The 12,061-nt window shown below is 41.1% G+C and overlaps 1 protein-coding gene across 9 annotated transcripts in view; it reads left to right on the plus strand.

Moving 5' to 3' along the window:
- The window catches only part of LOC109855548 (peroxidasin), a 142,223-nt gene that overhangs the window by 125,801 nt on the left and 4,361 nt on the right, over positions 1–12,061 (plus strand). For all 9 annotated transcript variants that reach the window (XM_020429943.1, XM_020429938.1, XM_020429935.1 and 6 more), the window contains one exon: positions 7,634–7,773. In XM_020429943.1, the coding sequence (XP_020285532.1) occupies positions 7,634–7,773 (140 nt within the window). The remainder of the gene's footprint in view (positions 1–7,633; positions 7,774–12,061) is intronic.

Genomic DNA, 12,061 nt, shown 5'->3' on the forward strand with positions numbered 1-12,061 from the left:
ATTGGCTCACATTTATTAATTCATATTTTAATAACTATTGCACATTTTGCAAAATGGTAAATAACTTTTCTGTTCGGATTGACCCGATCTACCTACACACTTCGGCTGATTCGTTCGTTATGAGACACCCTGTATAACAACTCCAACTCAGTTTATTATCCAGTGTGAATCTTTCGTCATAAAATAGCGAGAGCGGATACGACCGAGAGAGGAGTTTTGTGACAAAGAACACAATAAGTTTAACACAGATGTACCGTGTATCGACGCGATGTCGCTGCTGATAATTATGTAAATAAAATGACCTCCGGTTTGTGTCCGGTTAATTCAAATTAAATATAGCAAACAACAAGCACAATGTTATGCAATAATTGAGTTCTTCGGGTCAATCAAAATATTTCGGTTTTTATTCAAATCATCTTCAGTTGGAATACTTACGACAACATTCATTTCGCGATGCAAGTGTGTGTTTAACACAATGAATTTCACATTACATTAAAACACGATGTCGAGTTAAAATGAAAATTTGTCAGAAGTAACGCATCTTAAAAGCTGTGAATCCCGATCTTACACAGTGGGTACAAAGAAGAGCGCGTGCGCGAATACAGACCCGCGTATACCACGGTAAAAACAAAATTCCGACTCTTTCGTTGCCTCGTCGCGGAAATTCAACGGATTATCTCGGATTTGTGAAAATCGAAACGTTTTGGATAACTGAAGTCCAGTTATTATTGCACAACAACCCTGCTTTATTAGCTGTTGTCGTATTTGATATTTAAGTTGAACAATCACGGTGTGCTCGTACAAAAACTACTTCTACCACTACTTCTAACGCGAATTACATCGCCTGATAGTTATTTTAAAAGAGAAGGATAAGCATTTTTTTCCTCTTTAGCAAAAAAAAAAAAAAAGAAAAAAAAAGACATAAAAATTATCTGGTTTGTGACCCAAATCTTTCTTTACGGTATTATGTCAGAAAGTTCGGCTTTTCCAATAGTACGTACGTTTTTCCCTTTGACTTTTTTATGTTGCCTTGATCGGAAAAAGAAGTCACGAGGAACGGATAAGATATTGCGTCTCTTGTGCCGTACGGCACAAATCCGGGATAATCCGTTGAATTTCTGCGGAGACAACGGGAGAGAGAGAGAGAGAAACAGAGTTTCGTTTCCGTTCGTAGTATGTGCGGACTCGTAGTATTCGCGCACGCGGTTCTCTTTGTAACCATCGCTACTTACTCCGCGCTATCGCCGCAATGCTCTCTCGTATTTAGGTTTACGCCGCGTTTAAACCTGCTCGCGCGACAAACTCGCAGTAAGTGAGCGGCGAAGATCTTTACATGCGCGGAAAAGGAGGAAGCACACGGTTCTCTTCTTACACGTGGCGCGAGGGAAAAAGAAAGCGTGTTTAAATTTACGAACCGTAAACTTACGGCCTGGTCGAACGCGAAATCTTGGCGATAATGAAAAAAAGCTCTCCTCGAGTTTTAATCTTTGCCTTACGCCCTTCCACGCGCCGAGAATTTTACGCCCCGGGAATTAGTAGGATTTTTTTTTTTTTTTTTTTATCCGACTCTATGGCACGTAGCAGCAACGGAGAGAATTAATCTGTAAAATTATTGTCGTTACTGCAATGGAGGCTGAGAACCTAATCTCTTCAATTTTCTCTCGCGTAATCTTACGTATTTTATTGCGAAATCCGGAACATAAAAATACAAATTGGGGCAAAACCTCACGAAGTTGTAAATTAAAATATCGAGGTGTGATGAAATTTTTGACTTTTAGACGTGTTTCAAGATAGTTGTGTCACAAAAATTGTTAAATATATACTTTAGGTATCTTCCGTGCATGGGATCGTACAGAAACTACTACTACTACTACTACTACTACTATTCATACCAAAGCAGCGCTTTCGACCGGTCTGATGAAAAGTTCGAGCAAAAGTTCGCAATGTCTGTCCGGCCGACGAAAATCCCCGACGGAGGTCGGGCACAGGAAGGGAATAACAAAGAAACTTCGCAACTCCCTTTAAGTCAGGAAACGAGGAGCTGCGACGAGGTTCCTCGCCCAAGATCTACGGTACTAAAAGTACCGCGCGCTTAGATTTCTGACCATTAAGAAGTCCACCGAGCGACGTATTTTTATGAAGAAAAGTGCAAAAAAAAAAAAAAAAACGCGAGCTTACTTCGAACGATTTCTCTCATTCACGCACGAGTCACGAAGAAGAGATCGATTATGAAACTATAAAACGTTTTACTCTTTTTTTAATGTTAAAAACTGAAGAAAAAGTAATTCGATCGATAAATACGGTCTTGTTTCTGACAAAGTCGCTCGTTATTAGAGAAATAAGAAAAACGTGAGCGGCACCAAAATCGTCGTCGGTGGGGTAAAAGTAGTCGGCTGTGGCGATGTGGGCAGTGCACGGGTTTCTTACAACGAAGTAATCGAAAAGTCATAAATGTATTTAACAGCACGAGTTCAACCTGAACGGCAGAAATCTTTTTGAATTTCGACCTCTTGATGAAATCACCCGATTCTGTGTTGATTTTGGGAGAGCGAGCGAGTTTTCTTTTATACGTCAAAAACCACCGGAGAAAAGAACATGTATATTGTTTGAAATGAAGAAGAACAATAGGCAAGAATGATGGGCAACGTTTGAAGGAACAAAAAATTCCGTTTGAGATCGCTTCTCTTCGTGCACGCGAGAGACGTACTATGTTGCTTTTTCTCTCTCTCTCTCTCTCTCTATTCTGATTGAATAAATATAATTTATCATTCTGAAACGCTAAAACTCTCTCGTAACTCTCGAACGTAAGACACCCAATGCGATGTGCCTCCGGCATTTCTTCTGGAACGCGCAAAATTCGACGAAATAATCATCGGGTTACTCACGACGACGGCGTTTGCTCTCGCGCAAATGGCTAAAAGTAAAATAATACATTTTCCGGGCGCTTTTTTTCTGGCTCGTTACGCATTCCGGTGGGTAAATTTCGTGCCTTTTACGATCTTCGTAAAACCACGCCGTTACCAACTGTTCTCCGGTTCTGACGTTAAAAGATACACGTACTGGAGCACGGAAGCGAAAGCGCCGCTTCGCATGCGTATCGCACACACTTCACTCATGCAACGCACCGTGAAACGAAAAAAAAAAAAAAAAACGGGAAGGAAAAACAAACAAAAGAGAAGCGAACGCAACAAAGAAAGACGGGAGAAAAGAATATAATCAGTAAGGGAAACAAAACAGACTGCCGGCACTTAAATTTCTCTCCTGCCCGCTCAACCGCCGACTGCAAAATTCACTGCAAATCCGTAAGCGGCTGGAAAAAAAATTTCTAGGTCGAACGCGAAGAAGGTGGAGCTCGTGCGAGTGGGCAAAAGTTGTGTGTGGAAGAATTTGAGGATAAATTTTGCGCTCTATGCTCGAATTAAATTCCACGGTGTGGTGGAAAAACTGTGTCCTAGCCGAGAGAGTGAGAGAGAGAGAAAAAGATAGTATAAACCAGAATGCTTTTTCACTCGAAAATGGTTTGGTACGTGTGTGATAAGCTGACAGTTTTGGCGCGACAGCACGTGTGCGAGCACTGAAAACATTTGTGACAAAAATATGACGCACAAACCAAACTATTACATTGACTAAGTGTTTATAAACGGATTGCATCTGCGTATAAAAACAATATGCATTTTTTTTTCTCGTTAATCCTGCACGCGCCTAACGCAAATAAACAATTACTTTTACTGGCTGCGATTTTCGCATTTTTATTATTTGTGTAAAATCTCGATAGCGCAAACGCGACAATATACAAAGTACAAGAATAATTTAGAAAAATTTTTCACATACATAAGTATTTGTTTCGTAAAAAGCTCACGCAACATGATGATGAATAGCGCAAGTGCAGAAAAAGCGATTACGCCGCCGTCGGTTCGTTTATTAAGCGTCACTGATATTAAATATTCGCGGCGCACACATATCTTTAAAAGGATTTTCTGTTCGCGGATATTTTCCCGTTCCCTGATATTTGCCTGTGCGCAACACACAGGCGAACTAAGAACAATGCACGAAATTAAATTCTTTCGAGTATGGAGAAGCGACGGGAACGGGTTAGAGAACAGAGAGAGGAATACTATCCAATTCTGGTTTTTTTCGCATGACAAGCAAAGTGTGAACGTAACACGCGTAAAAATTCGAGAAATTCACACGAATGCGAGTAATATATCGATGCGAGCGCATATATTTCATATTTAATCTCTCTCTCTCTGCATCACTGATTTAACCCTCCTTCTGCGCTGAAATGCCGTGAGCGATATATTTGCGATATAGTTTTTCACCGATATCGCCGAATTAAACGATGTGTCGACAGATATATTGGGGACAAATTCGAAAACACATTTCCGATTAAATGAAATATAATAAAACAAGTGTTTGCGCGCGCTCGCGCGCAATTTCGCCGCATTCTGCAGTAGGGTGTATGCATGCGGCCGCGTAACGCGGTTGTGACGGATGTGTATCGCCGCGCGCAATAGTGGTCGTACAACGGCAAATGGCATGTGATCTGTCCCTGGATGCCAATCGTCGGAAAATTTCGGTCGTGGTAGAATCGCCCGGATCAATGTTACGCGAGTTGCTGCATTGGCCTTCTGATGGGTAAAAGCGACCTCTTGCGCATGCAATACACGAACCCACTCTGGGACATTCCACTCGTTGACCAGACGCGCATTCTTTTCTCTCATTTCTTTCGTGAAATTCCGTATATGTATTCTTCTGTCTCGGTGAAATTGTCTTCTTCTGTTTCTTTTTCTTGAATTAAAAAAAAAAAGTATCAAGATCCTTTTCGAGACGGGGAAGGAGTGTATTTAATTAAAGGACCGTTTTACATTATGCATAATTCGGGGGTTTGAGACGGAATTCGAGCATCTGTTTATTGCACACGCGCACCGCCTGACAACAACAGAGAGCTGAAAAAGCCGGAAACACGGCGACGGCATCAACGGTAACGATAACGATGTGGCAACAAGTGCTTTTAACGTCCTAACGGTAACGTTCGCTGCATTCTTGGGGAAGTGCTCGACGCGTTGCTCTCAAAGGATCTCGGCCGCAATGGTTTGGCCGGGTGATGTGAAGCGGTGATACGGTGGCCGGCGAGAGAGAGAGAGAGAGAGAGAGAAAGAGGAATCGACGAGATGTTTGTGAGATCCGATCCGCTTCAATGAATTCTTTATATGATCTGTCTAACTCGCGGTTTTCGCTGGAGAAGAAGAATCTTCTAAAATTTACATTAATAATAATTTGCGACAGAGAAATCTCGTCTCTCGGAATACGGGAAATCTGTTAAAATTTGCAACTGCTTAAAAGACTGGAAGGACGAAGAAATCGGGACCGCGGCCCCAATTAGAGCCGGATATGCATCTAAAGAAGAGAGTTATGCTTCCTAAAGAAACTTTCAGCTCTTTACAACATATTCTACTTTTGTAGCAAATTTTCTAGCATCATCGACTCGGTCTCTTTCTTTTCTTGGTGTTTTGCTCTTGGTTCTTCTAAATCCGGCTTCTTCGTGCACCATACGCGGGGAACGGAGAGCTCATAGCGGCAGCAGCTCCTGCTTATACATATATATATTATTTTCATCCTATTTTCTTTACGAGATCTTTCCGCGAAACTGGTTCACGTAACATGTGTAGTACGTCTCGAGCAAACATCACGCATCGTTAAACATTCAAAAGTTCGAAGCGAAAGACAGCTGGCATTTTTTTTTTACTTACTCGTTTCTTTTGTGTGAGCTGCGGAAGTGGTTTCTTTCAACTTTTTCTTTCGAGGATTTTTTTTCTAAAGGTGTGAGGCTCGAGGGATAACCTCGGGAGTTTCGCGCAACCTCGCAACAAGTGAAGTATTTAATGTTGCACGACGTGTGTTACGACAGACAATGCCTCAAAGATATCAACTCAAGAACAAGATAATACCACGTGCAATTAACGCGGACAGCATTATTTCCAAGAGTATTTATGCACCGCCGTTCGCGTTCTGTTCCTTTTCTTTTTTGTTTGAGATTGAGCAAGAAAGCTTGAAGATGGGAAAGGGGGGGGGAGAAGGGGTGCTCGATCTGTCAGGCCCAGCTGCTGGAGGGTGAACTACTTGATTTACGCCTTTCTTCCATCTTTGCTGGCGGAACATCCTCCGTCTCTTCCACTTCTTCTTCTTCGTCGTCTCGCGCTCGTTCTTCAACAGCTCGAACGCTCTATTTCAACAGCTTAATTCGCTAGAAACATGAGTCTTTATGAAGTGTTAAACCCTTTTTCTTAGTTTTGCTCAATCGAGCAAACGTAACTACGACAGGAATACACGCGGCGTAGTCAAGTGGTGATTTTTTTTTTTCACTTACACGTGTGCTACACAATGTCTCGTCGTTTTCCGCAGATTTAGCAGTAACGAGAAAGTCTATCTCAAACCAAAGGAAGGTCTTAACTGATATGTTACTCTTCTCAACTTTCGTCTCTTGAAACATATTTTCCCGCGCGGAGCTTTAACGAGTTTCTAATTCTTAAGAAGTTCCCCGGGAATGATTATATTCAAGTTTTATAGTTACGAAACTCGTTAAATTCAGTGTGTTCCACGCTGTTTTCAACAAGCATAGAAAAAGCTAATTACTTATTTACAAACAAACAAATTGACTTTTTTAAATGAATAATTTCGGTGGAATAACACAAACTAATGGAAACTCTCGAAACCTCAAACCTATACTCTGTATTTACAGTTTGTGTTGTTTCACATCGTTTTGTTATTGTTACTCTCTCTCTCTCTCTTTCTGTCAAAAAATATGTTTAATAACGTACGTGTAGCAAGGTAATAAATAAATCCCGAGTTGTGTAAATTCTATTTTATAATGTACAATTTTAGGGGATACATTTCTCGCGTATGTTTTTCAAATAAGAACTTTTTTCTCCCCAACCAAGGGAGATCTGCGTCGGACAATTTTTTAGGGGTCACGCGGAGTGGGCGTTTATTTTGTTTGTCTGCACTGTGGTTGTGTGAACTGCGGAGGGAATCTGTTTACTACCCAGTGTTGCGGCGTGGACCACAAAAAGGTCTTTCGTCCGCATGGGTGATAAATTTCTGATATAAACTAGCCTCCGTTTTCATATTCCTTTCTTCAAAAACGCTCCAAGGGTATTTTCTTCCGACCACCTGCTTTCATCACCTGAGTTATCACCATTCGTCATCAGCCCCGTGATATTATCTTTTAATACTGAGAAATTTCGGATATATATATATATATATATATATACATGTACAATATACTTATGCAAAATAAGATTTACTTTGCGATTAAGTAAATGAAAGAGCAGAAATATAAAGCAGCTGGTTTTTTTTGTGTAAATTAAATTCGAGTATAATTTATTATTTCTGTTTAATATTGTAGCGTTTATTATTTCTGTTTAATGTTGTATATATTTACGGGAGTCACAAAAATCAATGGTTCAGAATTGTTTGGAATTGTGTTCCCTTCTGTAAACTAAATTCTTCACTTTAATTACTATCGTCGTGTCAGGTGTCGAGTACCCTTCAGATAAAGTGTCTGCTATTTCGGCGCGAAAACACGGCGATAATGGTACTGCGCTGTCAAGGTTTGTTCTTCTTTCTGTTGCAGCGTCAAGACGGACATGGGCGCAGCCGGTGCGGTATCTAGGCTCTACATTGCGAACGCGAATAAAATGGATAGCGGTAACTACAGCTGCGCCTTAGCGGACGTAGCAGCAGCCACTATGGTGTCCGTCCACGTACTAAACGGTATGAACTATTCAATTCGAATAATTTTGCAGTTAGATACATACTTTCGTACATTTGTTTTGATATATTTCTAATTCCATTTTATTACAAACGATAAACATAATTATTATAAAGAGTATAACAAAAACAATTATGTGACAGTAATTTAATATGATCTTTGCTTGCAAAAAAACCTCGCAAAAATACTGATTTTGATGAAACTTTACACACATGTAAAAGAGAGGAAGAGGAAATAAATAAATATAAGTTTAGAAATATTTGCTCGCTACCCAAAAACGATTCTATAAAGTATGTAATCATTCTCCATATGTAGAGCTACTTTTTGTTTTGATCGATATATATTTTAACAAATGTTGGAAATATCAAAAAATGTTTTATACAAAAGTTTCACAATAGGGATAAAAACATGTCTATACATCTAACCATATTAATACAACTTTTTGAGAATAATTTTTTTCATAGATTTTTGAAAAAATATATTTTTTCAAAGTTGTATTAAGAAGATTAAAAAGCAAAATGTTAAAAAAATAAAAAACTTGATATTGAAGGGTTTCATTTCTTAGAATCGTTTAGAAATTCAGCAACTGAAAATTGAAAAAACTCATCTATTTATTTCCTCTACAAAGTGTGCAATTTCATCAAAATCAGAATTTTCGGGTTCGCGAGGTCTCCTTGTTAGTGTAAAAAAAAAAAAAAAAAAACAAGTTTTTTCTATGCGCATTACGAGCGATAATTTGTTACTGTAGTTTCCTAATTGCAAATTGGAAAGCACATTCGCCTGTATTCCAGAAATCGCGGTCGCACTCGAAATCGCGGTCGCACTCGAAATCGAAGGATCAGTTTCTGTTCGCTGCCGATAACAGTGTTATTGGAAAGGCGAGACACCGGAGGAGAAGAACCGGGGGGTTGTGTGTCAGCTTTCCTCCCCCGTCCCCACACCTTCGGTGGCACACGACGCCTATCGATATAATTTTCCGCTCCTTTGCACGGTCGATAATTGATTTTCCACGGCTTTTCAACAGCGCAAATGCCTATTACCGGCCTTCGTCTTCGCACATCTTCTGCCAGTCGATCGTGCAGAAATACAAAGCTGTGATTTCATCGAGGTAAATAACCGGCAACCGACGACGAAGCGGAGGTGCTGCCGTTGACGGGTGGTTCGATCGCTTCTACGTGATCTTCGTGGTTCCTCATTTCCGTTTTGTCAACGAGTTTCTTGCGCCAAATGACATTTCTGTGACGGTTTTGATAGAAAAAGTATATTCCGCGTCAAGGCACTAAACAAAACTACAAAGAATTGGACATAGAGAGCGACTACTTCTCTAAAAAATATATAATTATAATTATCATATAATGATATCTAATATATATAATAATGTAAATTGAAGGATATTGTCACAGAAGGGGATAGTTTTATTTCTGTTATTCTCTACTTGTTCGAATTTCTTCTTTATACAGTTGCGCTAACCTGTTTCCCTGCGCCCCGACTTCTGTGTAATATCGGTACATGGCTTATATTCACATAGAAAAGTTCGCCGCGGATGTATTCATATACGGCGACTCATTTCTTTCCTCAGAAGAACGCCGCGAAGAGCTGTCGCGGAACTCTTTCTTCTTTTGTAATATTCTCATTCTCGGTACGTAGTCAAATTAGCGTTTAAAATGTACATAATTTTCTTTCGAGTGTGCTAATTCTTACATTCCCAATTCCGTTGCAAGAACAACCGTTAGCCAGCGAGAACAAGTCTTATTATGAAAATCGCGGAGGTGAAAAAACGCGACAATTTTATCTCGTTCTCTAATAGACGTCATTTATTTATTTATTTTTTTTTTCGCGTCTGTTATTCGAAAAAGTGGAAGTTTTCGATGTAGCCGTAGTTTGTTGGAAACGAATAAAACGCGGATGGGAGTCAATCTTTTAAATAGAATTTAACACGTATATAAAAGTTGATTCTTTAATCGAGTTGGAGCGAAGTTGATAGATAAACGACTTTATCGTTGCAATTTGCAAGAAAACTCATATTTAACTCGATTCGTTTTACTGCTCGGCGAGCAATTCTCGACATCGCGCCGCATTGTTCCACCCTCTGTTGATCTATAGCGGGATGAGCGCGGTGTTTTTCGACTCTCTTCCCTCTCCTGCTGTTTTCTCCCTTTTTATCTTTCGACGACGACGTAAACCGCGAAAGTTTCGTATCGCGCGACGAAATCGCAGGGACTCGATGACGCGTGCTCTCGTGTGAAATGCCCGCTAAACGCGGGCTTTATAGTAGCGGATGGGCGATGCCACTGCAAGGCGGTCGATATCCCCCGTGGATTGAGAGCGGGGAAGAAGAGAGGAAACGTCTTTTGAACTTATAGAGAGGAAGCTCAACGAGTTTTCACGGCGGCTTTTCGCGCTCGGGGGCAGATCGGCTCTTCGGAACGCATCTAGGTGATGTGCATTATTTACGGCGGATTGCCTTAAGTCGGTCCAATACGAGAGTAGTTCGATCTTCTTGGTTGGAAGTTTGACGAGAGAACGACCACGAAAACGCGCGCTTATGATGTATAGCAGCCGAGGGAGGGAACTTTTTTTTGTGGTTTTTTTGTTTTTTCGAATGAGACGACGACATCACACATCGGGATTTTTATGTTAAAGTTTCGGCATTTACAGATTGTTCGGTTATGTTTGATGGAAGACGCGGCACACATATAATTACAATATTCCTGATTGTATTGCGCTCCTTCGGTAGCGCATTACCGGGGCAAAACAAGTATCTTATTATCTCGCAACATGCACGCGAAGACGCGAAACAGGGTATGGCAGTAAACCACCGTAATACCGTGTCGCGATGAGTATGCGGAATGCGCAAGTCGGTGAGTTATTACCGCGAGTGTTGTATGCCGGTAACTACAAGAGCGATCATAATACTGGAAGTAATGCGAATTTGCTTGACAAGTAGTCGGACGCTCGAGGCTCGCATTCGAAAGTAGTTTGCCGCGACGTAGAGTCGATCCACGTTCTGAAATTTCGGCGTTGATGCTCTATGCATCGTGAAATGTTTCGCACTTCCGTTTCCATCTCCTCGTTCCTATCCGTTTATGCATGTGATTGCTCGCTAATGACGTCCGTCAGGAGCGAGCAATTTGCGAGAACTGTGGCCATCTTTGACCATCGCGACTTGGACTGCATTCTAATATTTCGATGAGAACCGACGAGAATTCGGTGAGCGCGGCACTTTACATTATTGAAGTAACGCGCCGAACAAGCGTCTTTTGGCAACACCGGCAACTTCACACGCGCGTGTACATTTCCGTCGAAGATAAGATCTTTTTTCCTACAATTGCTTTCTGTAACCGCCGTTCTCTTTGGAACACGTAATGCGCAGGTTTTGTTACTTTTTTGTATTTAATATATTTTTTTTCATAACACACATATACCAGGATGTCTCTTACTTTATAATTAATTATTCTCAAGATATTAATTAACTGGACTCGGAAATGAAGCAGATTATTTGATACTATCTCAACGCTTGAGGGATTTTCTTGCGCGACATTTCCTTCCTCTTTGTGGCCCTTCTTTTACTTTGCAATCTTTGTACTCTCATTCCTACTAGAAAATTATTGTCGGCAAAAAGATGGAAAGGAGAAAGAGAGAGAGAGAGAGAGAGAGAGAGAGAGAGAGGGAGGGAGAGAGAGAGATCTTGTTAGATAAAGTATCTCTGCTTTGTAACGCGAGTGTCATTTCGCAAGATTAAAAAAATGCATTGGCGGAAGAATTCGGACAAAGTATATGAGAGGAAAAACGCATTGATAAGATTACTGAGAAAATATAATCAGTGAAACAGTGAACCGGACAGCGGGTTCACATAAATGGCGCTGATAAATGCAGCTGAGAAAAGGCGTGGAGAATGTGTGGGTGGCGGATAGCTTGTTCTCGAAAATGAGTAGTTTCTGGCCCAGTTAATGCCTACAAGGAGAGACAAGCGAGCACGGAGTTGGTCGGCCCGGTTGGTCCTGGCATGGAAGCGGGGTTAGAGAGGTTATTTCGCGGGATGTCACGCCCTACCCATTAATAATCGTAGCCGCAAGCTCCAAGAGGACTACACGTCGACCCGCCTCTATCCCTTCTATGACACGGAAGTCTGCCTTCGCCTCTTCGGCATCACTGTGCTCCGGTTGAGTCTGACCTCTCTCTCTCTCTCTTTCTTTCTCTCTCTCTCTCTCTCTCTCTCTCTCTCTCTCTCTCTCTCTCTCTCTCTCTCTCTCCTTTCGACGTCGTCGTAAGACCAGGCGTGAGGAGTTT

This window comes from Pseudomyrmex gracilis, unplaced genomic scaffold (genome assembly GCF_002006095.1).
Source record: "Pseudomyrmex gracilis isolate BER0280 unplaced genomic scaffold, ASM200609v1 scaffold_92, whole genome shotgun sequence".
Lineage (NCBI taxonomy): Eukaryota > Metazoa > Arthropoda > Insecta > Hymenoptera > Formicidae > Pseudomyrmex > Pseudomyrmex gracilis.